This window comes from Leopardus geoffroyi, chromosome D4 (assembly GCF_018350155.1).
Source record: "Leopardus geoffroyi isolate Oge1 chromosome D4, O.geoffroyi_Oge1_pat1.0, whole genome shotgun sequence".
Classification (NCBI taxonomy): Eukaryota; Metazoa; Chordata; class Mammalia; order Carnivora; family Felidae; genus Leopardus; species Leopardus geoffroyi.
In genome coordinates, this window is record NC_059342.1 from 3,260,932 (window position 1) to 3,278,697 (window position 17,766).

Genomic DNA, 17,766 nt, shown 5'->3' on the forward strand with positions numbered 1-17,766 from the left:
AAGCTTTATTCCGCCAACACTGGGGTGAGGTGCTGGGATTCTTGGGGCTCTGTGGCCCTGCAGTGTCAGAATCATGGGTGTCTCTGATAAAGGCAGATACCTGGGATGCCCTGCCGACATCTGGTTGGACCAGGGTCCGGGCATCTGCATTAAAACCCACTGATGAAGGGGCGCCTGGGTGGCTGAGTCAGTTAAGCACCCGATTTCAGCTCAGGTCATGATCTCGTGGTTCGTGGGTTCGAGCCCCACGTCAGGCTCTATGCTGACAGCTCAGAGCCCGGAGCCTGCTTTGGATTCTGTCTCCCTCTCTCTCTGCACCCACGCCCTCTAGTCTCTCTCGGTCTCAAAAATAAACACTAAAAAATAGAATTAAAAAACCCCACTGATGAAGACAACTAAGGGAAATCACGGGCCAAGACAAACTCTTCTCCAAAATCTAATTATTAGGGGGCCTGCTGGGCACCTGCTGTGTCCAATCTGGTCCGACCCCTCCCGGGGTGGCCAGGCGATGCCCTCCCAAGAGGGCACCAAGAAGAAAGCCTGGGGCTTTTCTCTCTGGGTCTCTTCTCTTTCCCTGAAAGCCCTGCCAGGTGTAACCTCCTCAGAGGCCGACCCTTTCCTCCCCTGGCATCCTCTTTGTCACACACGCCTTTGTCACGTTCTGATCCCGTACGGAGTGGGGACAGGGAAGGCGGCCCTCCAGGACACTGCTTGGAACGAGGTGTTCCGGCCCGCCTGGCCCAGCCGCCACCCGGAGAACCCGTCAGGCCGCTCTCAGGAGGACGGAGAGCCGGAGGCAGCCGGGGGCAGGACCGCCCCCTCCACTGCGCATGCGCCCCCTCCTGCCGCGACCCGGGAAGGCCCCGCCCCTCCCCAGGTGAGCCGGCGGCGGCGCCTCTGTGATGTGGTCCCCGAGGCCGCCCGGGCAGCCCGAGGTGGCTCCCGGAGCCGCCTCCCCTTCGCAGCCGGCCCTCCCCTGGAGGGTGCAGCCATTCCTAGACTCCTTGGAAGGCTGAGAAATCAGGGCCCAGAGAGGCGGAGGGAGGACTTTGCTTGCTCAGGACTCTCATCCGCAGGGTGGATCAGGGTCCCCGGTGCAAGCCCGGCCCAGCGCCTAGGCGGATAGATCAGAAAACACGGAGGGATTTCAAAACCAGTGCCGCTTTACCTCGTTTGCTTTGAGTGTGCATCTGTGGTCTCCACTCAGCCTGATGCGCCCGCTGCAAATAGTAAAGTCATGAGCAGATCAAAGGCTGGCACCTTCTTACGTTTGGTGGGGGCCTCGTGTTACTCCCAGGGCGCGGTGTTTTTGTCTGTGTGCTGATCTTAGCAGGGAGGTGATTTGAAGAAGATTAGAGATGCCAGCAAATCTGGTTTTGAATCCTGGCTTACGAAGGCACGGACTTTTTTTTTTTTTTTTTTCATAGCTGCAAGGATAGAGGCCCCGTACTCCACCTTGACCCTGCAAAATGCCCGCGTTCACCGGCTGGACGCCTGTGGGGCAGGCCCCAGCCTCCAGTCTGTCCGTGACTCGTGATGGCAGAGGCCATCAGCAACTGTGGATTGGTCGTTCTCCATGGGGTGGGGAGACCTCATTCTGTGTGTGCTGGTCGATCCGGGAGCTCAAGGGCTCCTCTAAAAGGAAGTGCTCAGTGCCGAGGGATGTGAGCAGCAAGGAAGACGGTCAGCGGGATCCAGTTAGCCATCCCCTGGGGAAGGGACCGTTGTGTCTCTGGGGTCTGACCCTTGTACATGGGACCCATGGATGAGGCCCATGGAGCACAGCCAGAGCAAAGTCAAGTAGAAGGTCTGGCCCCTGTTCCTGGCTGTGCCCCAGGATCTCTCTTTGCACCCAAGGACGGCTGATGAACAAGGCCCTGGGGGGGGGGAGGGGCACCTCTGCAGACCTTCCCCTTTGCCTGGGTGCAGTGCAGCCTGGGCACATGGGGGGACTGGGAAGTCACAGCCTGAAGGGGCAGGGAGAGCAGGAGACAAGCTTCTGTCTGATCCCGGCCCGGCTGACTGTCGCTTGCAGGGTCTGGGCTCCGTCACCTGGCTCCGCTTACAACTCCATCACCTGTGACAGGAGGTGACGTCCGCTCCCGTCTGTCAGAGGTCATGGGTGCTTCCTGGGCTCCATCGTCACAGCAGACCCGTGAGCCGGGCCTGGTGTCTCCTTTGGCTCCCACGCAGGGGACGTGTGTCTCCCAGAGCTTGGGAGAGCTGTCCGCGCCCCACAACCAGGCCAGCACAGAGATGGCCTGTCACCTGCCGCCGGCTCCGATCACTGCTCTGTAGGGCCCCGCCCCGCACCTGCTTCTGGCGTGAGGTGCAAAGCGATGACCCAGGAACAGATGTGAAGTCAGGGTCAGGGCTCAGGCTGCCTGGCTCAGAGCCCTGTCGTCCAATGTGTGAACCTTTAGAAGCCACACATGTGGGGGCCACCTGGATGGCTCAGTCGGTTGAGCGTCCGACTTCAGCTCAGGTGGTGATCTCTCAGTTTGTGAGTTCGAGCCCCGCGTCGGGCTCTGGGCTGACAGCTCAGAGCCTGGAGCCCGCTTCGGATTCTGTGTCTCCATCTCTCTCTGCCCCTCCCTCCCTCTCTCTCTCTCTCTTTCTCGAAAATAAATAAACATTAAAAACATTTTAGAATCAACACATGTGGACCTAGGACTGACGGGTAATTTAGATTCTTGGCAACATGAAAGTGCTCCCGGTGCATCTGGGCTGGCCTGGGCCTGCAGAGCCGGCACGGGGGGGACCAGCGTGCTGGAGTCAGTGACTCACAGGCTGCCCTGTCGGGCCCCCTGCACCCAACTGACCCTTTGCAGACAGGACTTCTGCCACACTGGTCCAGGCACTGAAAAAGGGACTCGGTGGGTCCCCAGAGGTCCCATCCCAGCAACTGAAGTCTCAACGCCTCGGAAGACAGAGCCTCGGAACTCGTGATGGAACACGCAGAACGCAGGGCTGGGCCTCGCCCCCTGTGGGCTGTGTTGCCTCTGGCAATGACACTGGCCATGCGCAAGGACGCACAGTAGTTCTCAAAGGGGGACTGATGGGAATCTGGGGGGCGTTTCTCGTTTGAAACAAAGGTCGTTGGGACAAGTGGTATTTTGTGGGCAGGGTCAGGTCCACTTTGCGCTGTCGGCTGCTGGATTGGGCGAAAGACCCACGTGTGATGCTGGGGATGTGGGAGGATATGGCGTCCACCCCACGTCCGCCCCAGACCACGCCTTTCTTGCGTGGTTGAGATCCACCTAGAGCTTCCAGAAGTGCAGCTGGGACCCAGGAGGAGATCCTGGCTCCGTTCGGCTCTGAGCTTTGCGCACAATCACAGAAAATGCCGCGCAGGGCGCCCGAATCCTGAAATGGCCCTGCACCGGCCGTGTCCTCAGAAATGCTACGTGTGACGAGGCGGTCCGAGGACCAGATTGCATCATCCCAGGAAGTTCTGCCTGAACACTTGCTGTGCGGGTAGATCTTCTCGGACGTGACTTTTGCTTAGTTCTCGGGCAGGTTGCTACTCAGGCATTTCATCCTTACTCTCTCTCTCTTCCATCTGTCATGTGGTTGTGGACACACTGTGGTATCCGAGAATCTCACTTCAGGATGGTCGAGGGAGTGTTAAGAGTATTCCTCAGGAGAAAGGTGGACTGGTCAGACTGTGCACACGCGCGTGCACACACACACACACACACACACACACACTGCTGATGGACACGGCCCCGTAGCCACCCCCCCCACCCCCCCCCCCCAGGCCCTGGTGGGCCTCCCTGTGGGTCATGAGGCTGCACACGCATCTGCCCTGCCCTGCCCTGCGGGGGCCCCGGCCCCGCCCGGGCCAGCTCTGGCCTGTCCCTCCCCAGCCCCACACACCAGGGCTGATGCATCCGCTCCCTCAGAGCCCTGTGTCCGGAAAATTCCAGAGGTGGGAGAGTGATCGCTTCCGGGACGTTTCAGGGGTGCTGGCGCTGTGTGTGCACGGGGTGTGAGGCAGTGAGGTGGGAGGAGGAAAGGAGGGCCGCTGGCCTCCCTGGGGCTCTCTCTGTGTTTAGGAAGGGAAACAAAGAGACCCCAGAGCCACTTCCTGTCCGTCCGCGGGCCCCCCTGCGGGGGGGAGGCTGCCACGCGTGATACAGAGCTGCCTGGTCTGGAACAGACACTTCACATCCGCGACAGCTTCTGTCTCCCGCCGAGCGGGCCGGGCTTCTTTGCTGACCCCCCACCGGCCTTCAGAACAGGGCCAGGAGAGGGTCTCAACTCTGGAGTAAGATCCTGGAAGTCAGAGCAGGGCGCTCCCGGGAGACCCCGTCGCCAGACATCCTGCCTCTGCCTGTGGGAGTTCTGGCAGGTTCCGGGGACAAGAGGGCTGAAGCCAGACTTGTTCACACATTCCCACCGTGTTCACATTCCAGATGATTCCTGGTTGAACAGTGCGAGTGCCGCTCACCCCTGCTCACTCGGGCGCCGGCAGGAGGTGCACGCGTGTGTGGGGAAGCGTGTGCACTCACGCTCGCATGCACGTGTGTGTGTGTGTGTGTGCGTGTGCGGTGTTTGCAGTGAATGCTCGCACATCGCAGAGTCCCCGGAGGCCCTGGACAGGTGTGGTGAGTCAGCGGGACTCACCCAACCCGGCTCCGGCCCCATCCGTGTCTCCCAGGGTCTTTTGTCAAGCCCGTGGGCACATCTTCTGCTCGTGTTTGGGAGACAGACGAGCAAATGTGACGTGACGCGTCCCTGGGGCCCGGTTCCCTGGTGAATCTGCAGCTCCCGCACCTGTCCAGGGACAAGCCTGCCCAGCAGGGGTGCCTGGGCCGTGGGGGCCCCACTGAGACCCCGGCCTTCCCGGGGGCCGGGCCCTCCTCTGTGTACACAGGCTGGGGTTCGGAACCGGAGATTTCCAGATGTGGGTGCAGTGAACTGCCACCACCCCGCGAGCTGACGTGTGACTATTTTGTCCTCAACCTAAGTGGTGGAAATGAGGCCTCGTGTCCGTCTGTTGAGGTCAGACCTTGTCTGCAAATGAGAAAGACTTTGTTGGGTTTCCAATGACCTATAAAGCGTAACAGACCCGCCACAAACAAACAAACAAACAACACCCTGGACCCTACTGGGCATGCACTCGCTCGCTCGAGGCCTTAGGGCGGCCATGAAGGCAAAAGTCAGCCTTGGATGAGCCCCTCGTCAGGGCCCTGCTTACAGTGGCCCAGCTGCTGTCCATGCTGCCGGGGTCAGGTGGCCCCTTGTCCAGGGGGTGGGGGAGGCGGATGGGGGCAGGGAGGCCGGGAGGTCGGGGCTGAGCTCTCAGCTCTCAGGCTCAGGCTGGCAGCCCCCTCCTCTCCTACCCCTCCTCCCTCCCCCCCCCCCCCCCCAGGCCAGCAGAGCCTGAAATGCTCTGGCTACGAGAGGGGCCGCAGGTGGGAGGTAAGGTGGGACCGGGAGCAGAAAAGCCAGGAGGGGAGCCCTGTTGCCCAGCGGGAAGGGGGATCGCCCCGCTGGTAATCTGGAGGCAGGGTTGGGGGAGGGTGGGTGCCCCTGTGAGGACAAAGGGCAGTGGTCAGAAGTGACCCTGTGTCTGGCGGGTTTGGCCAGAGAGTCCCTCCTAAGTGCCGCCCTTGGGCCAGCCGCAGCCACCGAGCTTGTACAAGTGCTCCTGTGCTGGGGACAACAGTGTCTGGGGAAAGAGCGAGGGGCGCTTGGTAGTCATAGTGTCATGCTGCACTTGTCCCCCGCCCCCCCCCCCCCACCTCTGGACTGCAGAGCCTGGGGGCTGGGCCAACCCTCTCCTGCTCTCGGAGAAAGCACTTTCAGTGTTGGGGAGCATTCTGGGGGGCTGCTCTCCATGCGGAGCCTGGGGGCTGGGGGGACCTGGAGGACAGGGCTGCAGGGCATATGAGACATCACCGGTCACAGCCCATGGCCCCGAAGGGGACGCTGCCCAGATCTGGGGCTGCTCGAGGCCCAGTGAGCCTGAGCCTGGGTTTCCTATCCCCTCAGACCCACGGGACCTAGAGTTGGCTTCAAGTTAACTAAAAAAATTTTTAATATTTATTTATTTTTCAGAGGGAGAGAGAGAGAGAGAGATAGAGAGAGAGAGACAGATCATGAGCAGGGAAGGGGCAGAGAGAGAGGGAGACACAGAATCCAAAGCAGGTTCCAGGCTCTGAGCTGTCAGCCCAGAGCCCGACGCGGGGCTTGAACCCATGAACCGTGAGATTATGACCTGAGCCGAAGTTGGATGCTTAACCGACTGAGCCACGCAGGCGCCCCTCGAGTTAATTTAAACAAAGATAATGACCTGTGATATTTTTGCACAAACCGACATGCACCGTAAATGCAAATTTGTGGATTGTTTTTCCCATTTGGTGGAGCCAGGGCACCTGGCTGGGGTGGAGGGTCATCTGGGGCTGGAGTTGAGAGCAGGGGAGACATTCTGAGGAGGGCGCTACGGGAAGGAGCCAGAGTCTAGAAGCTCCTAATCACCGTTTGTTTTCTTCTCTAGTTGAGGGTCACAAAGGAGCTTTTAAAATAATTCTGCAATAAAAAAAAATAAGAAGAAAAAAAATTAAATAATTCTGCAATACACTAGGCACACAAAAGCGTGTATACAACTTAGGCGCCCATTAGAAGGAACAGCGCGAAATAAAGACACATCCGGGAAGCCCCCACCCTGCTTAAAGGGAGCGCGTGACCACACCCCCCGACATTCCAGCACATTCTCCTCCCTTTTCTTACTGTGGCTTCAGTGACCACTGGCCTGAAAACTGCGTTAACAGTCGACTTACCTTGTTTAAGATATTACTGCACGCAGATCCATTGCTAAGCGGAAGATGGCCAGAGTTTGCCAGTTTTTGGACTTTCACAACGGGATTATGTTGTGTAAATTGTGTGACTTGAAGTTTTCTTCTCGTGAGCTTCATGCACTGGGAGGCCTGGGCTTGTCCACCGCCTGTTTTCCCTGCCCCACAGTATTTCACTCTTGGGATTGTGTGAGTTGTTTCCAGGCTTCGCCGGGGCAAACAATGTCCGCCTGAACATCCCTGAAGGGCACAGATCCGAGAGTGGGCAGTCACGCTGTGCTTCCAATCCTGGCTACCCAGTCCCTGCTTGTGTGACCTTGTGTCGGGGAGCAAGTCAACGTACCCCCTGTGTTCTGGGTTCTGCACCTGTAAAGTGCATGCATTAAAAGGCTGTCAGGAGAATTAAGTGAGCTAATGTAGACAGGGCGCTTAATTGCCGTCTGGCATGGGGTCTGTTTAAAGATTAGATATGATGACAATGATGGTGACGGTGATCATCTCCAGTGTGCACGTGCCCTGTGTGCTCATCCCCAGTGCTCTCATACTTCGTCCCCATTTGTGTGCCCCCTGTGTGCCCAGCCCCGCTGCATTGCCCCCTCGCCAACACTTTCCAATGTTCTCGGCGGGCTCTGCTCTCCCGTCCATATAAACGTGTCTCAGTTGAGTTGAAAGCTATCTGTGTGGCAGTGAGAACAAAGCTGAGGACAGAGGAATGGGACGCGGCCCCCGCCTCAGGCACCCCCATCCCTGTGGTCAGGGGGTCTGAGTTGAGTGAAGATGCGTGCGCTCCGTGGAGCCTTCTGGGGGCAGGTGAGAGGGGCGAGGGGCTGACCTGAGACCAACGTACCGAGAGCACGGCTTTTCCTTGGCTCCCTGATCTTTGGGAGGAAGGGCGGCCGCTGGGATGGGAGGGGTCCCCGGTGCCGTGCTCGGCTCCCGCTCCCCCGCCAGCAGCCGGGAGTTCTGCTCAGCAACCAGGCCACCGTCCATCTGCCGTCTAGAATAATGAGCTCAGCCCTCGGCTGCTGGCACAAGCCAGCTTTCCTTCTATTCACTGGATTATCCTCACAGTTCCCCATTGTGTTTGCTAATGGCCTCACAGGGCGCAGCCTGTTACCTTTCCCCCCCTCTGCCCGTGGCTCTGGGGGAAGGCCTGATCTCTCTGACCTGAAGGGCTGGGCGTGCGGTGGCAGGAATGCGGCCAGTGCCTGGGGACCCGGGTCACCCTCCCACCCTCCGGCCCTCACCGCAGCCATCGGCCCGGCCTCAAGTGTCACAACATCGTATGGGACGCCCTCCCCTCCTCGCGACCTGCTTGGGTCACCACATGGCCCATCTTCTGTGTCTTTTTAAGTCCTACCCCAATTAAGCACATGGCTGTCCCCATGGCTGTGACAGATGGCCCGGGTGCCTGAGGTGGGTTGGAGGCTGTGTAAGGGGCCCTCCGTTCACCGACGATTTCCTCATCACCTTCAGAGAAGAGGAGACAGGACCGCGTGGCTGGACTCGTGGCTTGTTCTGGGTTCCAGGCCGGGTCCTGCAGACAGAAGCTGTCAGAATAGTTCCTGTCCCCTTAGTGTCCCGCCACGACCTCCTTGTGCAGCCAAGGGTGTAGACGGGCAGAAAGGGTGACACAGAGCTCATGTGGCAGCAAGATGGCTCACATCTCCTGGTGGGGGGGGGGGGGTCTGAAAACTCCACCATCAGGAAGGAGTGTCCTATGGTAATGACACCAATAAGTGGCTCTTGTCCTTCCGGCTTAGCTGAGGGATGGATCTGTTTACCTAAAAAACGAGATGTCAAAGCACAGAAGCCCCCAGGGACCTGCCCTGACTTAGGGGAGTGTTGCTCGCTGTGCCCAGCTTTCCCGGGAGACTCGGCTTCTTGGGGGGCTGCAGGACACCGGCCACTGGCCCCTGGGCGGCTGCTCTCTGACCCCCACAGGTCCCTAGCCCCTGACGCACACTTATGGGGGGCGGTTCCCGTTGGCGCGTGTGTGAGCACATGTGCGTGCCTGCCCCCGCGGAGGCCTGAGCACACGTCCCAGACGGCTGCCGGCTTTGTTGTCTGAGGCACAGCTTTCTCCAGATTTGCTGATCTTAAAAGCGGTGACATGCCGTGTCAGATCTGCCCAAAGTCCAGGCACGTGGCCACGTCGAGCATGCAAATGAGTCGGACGCTTGCCCGTGGCCTCGGGGCAGCGGAGCCAGCCTCTCCCCACCCCCCCCACCCCCAGGCCCAGCAGGTGCCATGCAGGGCAGGTGTGCGGCTCACCATATGCTCTGGCCGGGTCGGGTTTCAATTAGCCACCAGGTGAGGTGCAGAGGGTGGAGAGGGGCCCACGCTGCCTGCGGCTGCATGAGTCACCTTTGGGCATTCGGTGGCTCTGCACTGACAGCTGTTTTGTGTGCAACTTTGGAGCCGGGACAGCCCTGAAACCCCGGCCACAACAGGCAGAAAGGGACAGAAGCTGGCGGGGAGGGGCTGCGACCGCCTGCCGGGAGCCTCCAGCCTGGGCGAATCTTTCTCAAGTCGTCTGCATTTTGGAGAGCTCGGTTACACCCTTAAGAATGAAATCGGGGAATACCACCCAGACACGTGCGTTCTCTGTTTCTCACGTGGTGCCACGTTCGAGGACCCACAGTTTGGAGTTTCCCCGTCCGGCACGGTTGCCGCTGGCCACACGTGGCCGCTTAAGTGTAAATTATTTGAAGTCGAATTTAAAAACACTGGTCTCTCGGTGCTGAGAGGTGGGGTCCTGGATAGTGTGGAGAGAGAGCACTCCCATCACTGTGGACGTTCAAGCAGGTGGCGGTGACTGGGAGGCTCAGGGAGGCGGCCTGGGGCTCCGGGCAGAGGCCGGTCGGCCGAATCCTTCATCCTCGGAGCTGGCCGGGGTGCAGGTGTGCCCCGAGAGAGGCCTCCAGAGAGCCAAGCGTGCAGGGACCACGCGGAGCCCTCTCCGCACACCCGGCCGGGCTTGGTCGGCCCCAGTGGCGCATGCTTCTGGGGGAGTCTCTCGTGCCCCGGTCCCGCGCGCCCGGAGGAACGCGTGGCCCGCGTCAGACTTCTTGCCGTGGCTCCCGAAGAGCGTTCACGCAGCCGGACGGCCCCTCCGCGGGTGCCAGCGTGGGGCCCGAGCCAGGAGCCTGCCGCGTCTCTCAGCCGGTCTGGGTCTCCCTCTGTAATTTATCAGATGATCATGTTTGCAGCCAGGGGGTAACGACACACGCTGGGGTCTCTGAAACCGAAGCTCTGGTTCTCAAAGGCGCTCAAGTGCAAGCTGGGCCGCGTGCGCAGCAGGGAAGGGGTTCGGACGCCAGCGGAGTCGGGGGGATGGGGTGGGGTGGGGGTGGGAGGGCTTCGCTAGCGGGGCAGCATTTCACAGCACGTGCGGCCAGCTGTTGCGAGAAGAGAGAGCACCACCCCTCGGAAGAAAGGGGGAGATGTGCATCTGAGCGCGGGCCGCGGCCCCTCCCGCTGCCCTTGTTCTGGGGCGGCAGGCCCGCGACAGCTGGGTGTCACTAGCAGCTGCTTTTTCCTGGGAAGAAATTAAAAGATTAGGGGACGTGGGCACGTGCTGGCCTCAGGAGCCCAAACAATGCTTGATTTAGGGGGAAACTTGTCTGGGGAGGCTGACAAAGGAGGAGGCTCCAGGTTGGCCGGGGGTCAGAGGGGGCCGGCTCTGCCGGAGACAAAGGGGCCCGAGGAGGGGGGCGCAGGGGGCTCGGGGCGCCGCCCAATGAAAAGGGGCCTAGGCGGCAGCTGCTGCGGCTCCAGAAATTTGAGACGGGTCTTTTCACAAACACAAATGCGGGAGAAGAATAGGGGGCCACGCTTAGCTGAAATGGCTCGTTTGCAAATGAAAGGGAGATTGAGAGCCCTTACATTTTCCAAGTTTTCACCTAAGAGGATGGAAAATGCTGAGGGCCCCCGAGAGCACGCGTTGGGCCAGAAGTGTGCCCAGCAGATGGGCCAGCCACCCCCCGCCCAGCTTCTGTGTTTACATAACAATCGCGGGCCCTGCCCGGTGGGCGCAGAAGCCTGCCCGCCCCCCCTCCCCCTCCAAGGCCGCCTTGGACACCCGGCTGGCCCCCACTTGGACCCGAGCATTTCCAGGCGGGCCCACGGGAGGCCTTTGCTGCAGCCTGTGCGGAGGTCAATTGACGTGCCGGGCTAAATTAAGCGCGCTCACAGCCGAGAAGCCACAGATGATTGAGGCCTGCAAGGGGGCCCCTGTGCTGTGCACCCCCCCCCCCCAGATGGGACGTCTCACTTCCGGCTGGCTGTTTCCACCCAGTGACTGATGCTGCCAGGACAGCCCCTTAGAGGGGCGCCTGAGGCCCGCGCCCAGGTTTGGCCCTGACCGTGCCCACGGCCCACGCCCAAGGGGTCTGAGGGCTTGGCTGTGCACTTCCACTTGCCTTCTGGAATATTTCTGCTGAGAAGGCACAGCTGAGTGAGACAAACCACGCTGAGGGCCGGGAGTTCTGCACTCCTCCAGACGCCCCAAAGGAGAGAAAGTCTGCGGTCGTGCTAAGAGAGGCGGCCGGAGGCGTGCAGTCCACGCTCATGTGTCCTTTGCTGTAACTGGCGTTGTCGTGGCCGGCGGAGTCTGAAGGAGGCCTGCCGATCACGCCGGCCTTGCGGGGCTCAGCTCTACACGTGTCTGGTTGTGCTGCGGTTGCGTAAGAGAATGCCCCTGAGCATTTAGGGCAAAGGGGCAGGATCCCTACAAGGACGCTCACGTGGCTCAGAATAGACCTCGTGTGTGTGTGTGTGTGTGTGTGTGTGCGCGCGCGTGTATGTTAGTGGAGTCTGGCCGCGGATGCCGTGAGAACTGACCTATTGGAGCTTTCCTGTAAGTCTGCGATTCTGCCAGAACACAGGCGTGAAAAGGAGAAGACAGGACATCGCACCTGGGAGCCCACAGTTCTGGGACGTCTGCACCTCGCCCTGCACCTCGCGGGGCCCAGATCGGGAAAGAGGGAAGGCCCGATGTCCCGGCCAGCTCCTGGCACCCCCTGTGTGGGCACAATGCCTGCCGCCTGACGTCCTGGTGACCCACGTGGACCGTGCGGGGGAGGGGCAGTGTGGTGTTTGGGGCGCACCTGCCCTCCCCCCGGAGGACAGGTGACTCTGGTGGGGGGGCAAGGTGGGGTGCTGGCAGACCACGGGGTAGAACAGTCTTTCTGAGCGGAGGACCGTCTCCTACGACTGCCTATCCACAGACGTGGAGCACAGCGGGGCTCGGCAGGAATGAGATGGAAGTCCCCGTGCGCCCCAGGTGGCAGGTGACCCTGAGGTGCTGTCTCTGACGATAGGTTTCCCTCCCCATCCACTGAGTCATGACTACATCAACCAGTTCGGTTGACCACCCTTCTTGCTAAATTCGAATTTAAGCTAAATTTCACTATTTTCGCTGTTTTGGTTCTTCTGCCCACACGTCTGGACCAGCCGGAGAGGTTATCAAGAAATGCCCAGGCCCCATCCCAGAACACCTCCGTCAGGATCCCCGGGTCGGGGGAAGCTGGGCATTTTGTGCTTTAGAAAGTTACTTTAAGGGTTTTGAGGGGGCATGCAGCATTGCAAAGGGCTGCCTAGAAGGTTGGCCTCAATGACCTGGCTATATACATATATTTTTAAATTTTATTTACTTATTTTGGGGAGGGGGCAGAGAGAGAGAGAGAGAGAGAGGGAGAGAGAAAGAGAGAGAGAGAAAGAGAGAGAGAGAGAGAGAGAATCCCAAGAGAAAATCCCAATCCAGGCTCCATACTGTCAATATACAGCCCGATGCAGGGCTCGAACTCACGAACCAAGAGATCGTGACCTGAGCCAAGATCAAGAGCCAAGACACTTATCTGACTGAGCCCCCAGGTGTCCCAGACCTGGATATATCCTTAAAATGAGCAGGGATGTGGGCGTTGCAGGAGTGATCCTAAAGGCAGGGCCAGGCGCGGGACTTCAGAACGCAAAGACTGATGTTGACCGCCTGGCGTCCTTGATCCCTTACCCAAGCCTTGCTCAGGGGACAGGTGTGGGTGGGACGGTAGGGTTTGCCCTGCGGGGACGTGGTGGAGACACGTGCTCTCGGACACCATGGCGGGTAGACTGAGCATCTGTGGTGCACGGACCTTGACGGTGCAAAACCCAGAGGTGTCCCCACGGACCTCACCGGGTAGGGCCCGTGGTTAGCGCTGGTGCAGAGCCAGACCCTGCTGGGTGCTTCTTGAACCTTTCCTCTCAGCCGGAGGTATTGCTAGGTTATTCTGGAAATTGGGTTTTAATCACCTCTTTCTCTAGGATTTCTGGGGCAAACACGTACTGTCTGTTCAGAACGTGAAGGACTGTATAAAATTATCATTTGTGGTTTCTGTTTTGGCACAGGTCGGACGCAGAGGGATTGTTTCCATGGCACAGAACCCGGGAGAATGTAGCCAGCCTGCCTACGACTCTGCCCGTGCTGGTGGCCGTGAGAAGTGCGGGCGCCCAGCTCCGCGGAGAGGGTGGGCGCGTCCAGGTGTGTCTGGAGGAGCCTGGAGGGCACGGCCTGGAAGCGAATTATTGAGGCATGAGTGCCTGCGGGGTATCTACACAGGATCCCCACCCCCCCGGCCGCACTGGGAGCTGTAGTCTGGCTCTGAAAATCACAGAAATGTGCTTTGTCCGCAGGGAGCCCACGGAGGCATTGCTGTTCGAAGCACGAAGATGCAGAAGGGGACCGTCCACGGGGCCTCGGGGCCCACCAGCCTCAGCACCCATGGGGGCTTAGACAGCAGACGTGTTCCTGACGGAGGCGAAGTGTCCGAGGTCAGGGGCAGACGGGGTCCAGTTCAGGGCAGAGCCTTCCTGCCCGGTCCTCCTGTGCGGGAGAGAGGGCTCCGTCTTCTCTTTCTGTAAGGGCACTGGTCCCACCGTGAACCCCACCCTCATGAACCCCCCAGCCCTCATCGCCCCCCAAAGGCCACCCGCTTCCAAATGCCGTCCTCCTGGGGTTAGGGGTGCAATTCGCACTCAGGACACCACGCTCGTCCCTACGGTCCAGACAGTGAAAGGGAGTGAGGGTAGCCTCACACCGTATGACGTGTCCTTGATGAGGGCGTGTCGCGTATCCCCTACAGGACACGAAGGCGCAGCGAGTGGCACTGTTGGTTACCAAACTGGGAAACGCGTTTAAGAAAAGTTCTCAACCAGGGAAGTTGTTTTACCTCCTGTTTGGTAAGGAGGATGTTTGATTTAAAAATTTTCCATTCTTCTGAGAGACTTCAAGCCCTCCGTTCTCAATATCGCAGAACGTGCGTGCGTGTGTGTGTGTGTGTGTGTGTGTGTGTATCCGCTGGTGTCTCCACCTCTCTGCAATCTCCTTCTCACCCAGACGCTGCCTGCATCACCGGGATGGGCCACGTATCCGTGCAGTACAGAAAACACCTTCCCCGTCCTTCCTTTTCCCGCCAGGAATGGGTGGCTTTCGTGATAAGCAGATTGTAGACAGGGCTGTTCTCGGTATCTCAGGGCCGGCGTCCCCTCTCAGAGGCCGGGAGAAGGCTGCAGGGTGTCAGGGACCTCTGTGGGTCACCGGACACCAGGGCCCTCTGGCACAGAGGCCTGGCTGCTGGTGACCTCAGCTGGAGAGAGGGCTCCTTTTGCAAGGTGCTGGCTTCTGGCATCCCTGGAGACCCGCTGGCCCTGTTCTTGCCTGCCCGCCGCAGCCTGCACGTGGGGGCCCAGGATAGAGCACCTGCTCCGTAAAGGTTCCTCCGGTGACACCACGCGCATCACTGTCTGTCTGAACCCAGGCTTCCTCTGGCCCACGATGTTGGTGCCCCGCGAAAGCCTGACTTTGGTTGCTGGTAACCCTGAGTGGGTCTGGTGCTCAATAACCCACAGAAGACAGAATTCAGCCTGCAGAGGTGGCCGAGGAGGAAGCCAGGTGGGACAGCAGGTGGCTGGGGTCCTGGGGTCACTCCACCGCAGCCCTCCTCTGTGAGTTGGGGGCAGGGGACAGCCCATTGCTCTGCTGAGGCCACAATCCCCTGAGCTGCGTGCTGGGCTCCTGGAACCGCGCGGTGCCTGTCCCCGCTGAGCGGAAGAGGAAGACCCAGGAGGAATAAATGCTGCTCGGATGGATGGCCTTCGCCACCAGCTGTGATGCTCCGTGGAGCTGTGACACGGTGTGCGAGCGCGCTGTGCTCGGGGCCTGAGTAATCGCAGGTTCGATTCAACAGGTGTACCTGCAGGGGTGACGCCTGCAGATGAAATGCTGGGGAAGGGCCACCTCCGTCTTTATGCTGCCCCCGGTTTCACTCTTGGCTTTTGGGATTCAGAGCTGGACGAGCTGAGGTCGTTGCTCTGGTCCCGCAGTGTTGGGTGGCGCTGGGAGCGGCCTGGCCCCCAGAGTCTGGGGCACAGGGCCTTGGAGGCCCAGAGAGAGGCCCCGGGAACGTCCGGCATGGATGGAGTCCCGAGCAGAGGCCACGGCGACCCCAGAAGGAGGCACAGGGCCCTGGAGCCCATCAGCCAGGCTCTCGAGGACGAGCGTGCTCATTTTCTGCACCCTGCCTTCCCCGGGGCCCTCATGGCTCGCAGATGCCTTCGTTCACCTCCATCCATCACAGGACATTAACGTCGCAAACAGCACAGCTGCCGAGGGTAATGTTTCCAGCTGAGTCAGCAGAAGGCAGGGTTTTGAGAGGAGGAGCTCTGGTTCGGTGCCTTTTTTTTTTTTTTTTTTTTTTTAAATGAGAAAGCACATATTGTGCTGTCCTCTTCGCCTCAGAGCCAGAGGCTAATTAGAGTCTACTTTTCCATTGTTCCCAGGCAAGCAAAAGCCAAACACACTCCTGGCGGAGATGGGAGGCAGCCTGGCCTGGGCAGCCCTTTCTCTCTGGCTCAGAGTTTCCAGCCAGCAGCTGGCATATGCTTGGCCTGGGCCAGGGGCTGGCAGGGTGCTGGGGGGGCTTGGTAGGGTGCTGGGGGGCCGGCAGGGTGCTAGCAGGGGCTGGTAGGGTGCTGGGGGGCTGGCAGGGTGCTGGGGGGCTAACAGGTGCTGGGAGGGCTGGTAGGGTGCTGGGGGGCTGGCAGGATGCTGGGGGTGCTGGCAGGGTGCTAGGGGGGCTGGCAGCATGCTGGGGGATGGCAGGGTGCTGGGGGGCTAACAGGGTGCTGGGGGAATGATAGGGTGCTGGGGGCTGAAAGGGTGCTGGGGGGTTGGCAGGGTGCTAGGGGAGCTGGCAAGGTGCTGGGGGGCTGGCAGGGTGCTGGGGGGCTAACAGGGTGCTGGGGGGGCTGGTAGGGTGCTGGGGGCTGAAAGGGTGCTGGGGGGTTGGCAGGGTGCTAGGGGGGCTGGCAGGGTGCTGGGGGGCTGGCAGGGTGCTGGGGGGCTAACAGGGTGCTGGGGGGGCTGGTAGGGTGCTGGGGGCTGAAAGGGTGCTGGGGGGTTGGCAGGGTGCTAGGGGGGCTGGCAGGGTGCTGGGGGGCTGGCAGGGTGCTGGGAGGCTAACAGGGTGCTGGGGGGGCTGGTAGGGTGCTAGGGGGCTAACAGGGTGCTGGGGGGGCTGGCAGGGTGCTGGGAGGCTAACAGCGTGCTGGGGGGACTGGTAAGGTGCTGGGGGCTGAAAGGGTGCTGGGGGGTTGGCAGGGTGCTAGGGGGCTAACAGGGTGCTGGGGGGGCTGGCAGGGTGCTGGGGGGCTAACAGGGTGCTAGGGGGGCTGGCTGGGTGCTGGGGGGCTGAAAGGGTGCTGGGGGGGTTGGCAGCGTGCTGGGGGAGCTGGCAAGGTGCTGGGGGGCTGGCAGGGTGCTGGGGGGCTAACAGGTGCTGGGGGGGCCGGTAGGGTGCTGGGGGGCTGAAAGGGTGCTGGGGGGGTTGGCAGGGTGCTGGGGGTGCTGGCAGGGTGCTGGGGGGCTAACAGGGTGCTGGGGGGCTGGCTGGGTGCTGGGGGGCTGAAAGGGTGCTGGGGGGGTTGGCAGCGTGCTGGGGGAGCAACGCACGGTTCTCCAGCCCCTTGCATCCACGGGGGGGCGCTCTGGTGGGCAGCAGGGGGTACACCGGCCAGCGCGTCTGCCACAGTGTCAGCATGGCGGCTTTAATGCCTGTGTGTCCGGTGGCACCCCTCCCACTGAGGTGGGAGTGAGGTCGCTGTCCCCTTCCCCAGAACCCAGCCCACCTCGAGGGCTGGAGCCCGTTCTTCCTGACCCAACGCGCACCCAGTGTTACCACCTTGTGCCTCTGCGCTGACACACTAGCCCACGGCGGCTGCCCCGGGGGCCCAGTCAGCCGTCGCCACCGTCACCGCCATCGCAGCCTGGCCACGGCCCACATCCCCAAACCCCTGAAATCAGGACGTGCTCTGGCTCTCCGAAGACATGAATCTCGGGCCCGTTTGTCCCACAGCCACGGCCTCCGGGGACACCCCGTGCCCCCTCCTGCCCGGACCCGGAGACCGGGCGCTCCCCTGGACGCTGGTGGCCGTGGCCACTTCGTCCACCCCTGCTGTCCCGCTCCCCCGCGCAGCCGACGGCCGGCGCCTCTTTGCCGCGAGCCCTTCATCTCTCCCTGCTTCCAAAGGCGTTGCTGGTGCCCTGGCGGCTCGCGAGGTTAAAACAAAATCGAGAAAATCGGGCAACTTGAGTACAAATGTGGGGAAGCAAAACAAACACACGAGGAGCCTGAAGGGCAGTGGACGGACGTTGGGACAGAGTTAACATTTAACTGATGTCTCAGCAGCTAAGGAGTCTTTAAAGTGCCAGCTGGTAATTAAAAGAAAAAAGGAAAAAAAGGCAGGGCTGTTCTCCAGGAGAGACAAGGTATTTTCCTGGCACTTGCATCCAGGAAAATTAAGTATTTGAACATAAGGCATAGGAAAGAACGTAGCATCTAATGGTTCCCACAGTGCTGCTATTTTAAAGAAGAAAGTCCTTTTCACGTGGTAGCTTTCAGTGTCCTTGCGTGAGCGAGCCTTGGGC

The 17,766-nt window shown here is 60.5% G+C and overlaps 1 protein-coding gene across 1 annotated transcript; it reads left to right on the forward strand.

Annotated features, from left to right (window-relative positions):
- The first annotated feature begins 508 nt into the window (after nt 1–508).
- On the forward strand, nt 509–14,062 carry LOC123593576. Its single transcript, XM_045469645.1, has 4 exons — nt 509–983; nt 11,642–11,936; nt 13,191–13,323; nt 13,476–14,062. The coding sequence occupies exons 1-4, from the start codon at nt 509–511 to the stop codon at nt 13,701–13,703; spliced, it is 1,131 nt and encodes a 376-aa protein (XP_045325601.1). The 3' UTR covers nt 13,704–14,062.
- The last annotated feature ends 3,704 nt before the right edge of the window (nt 14,063–17,766 follow it).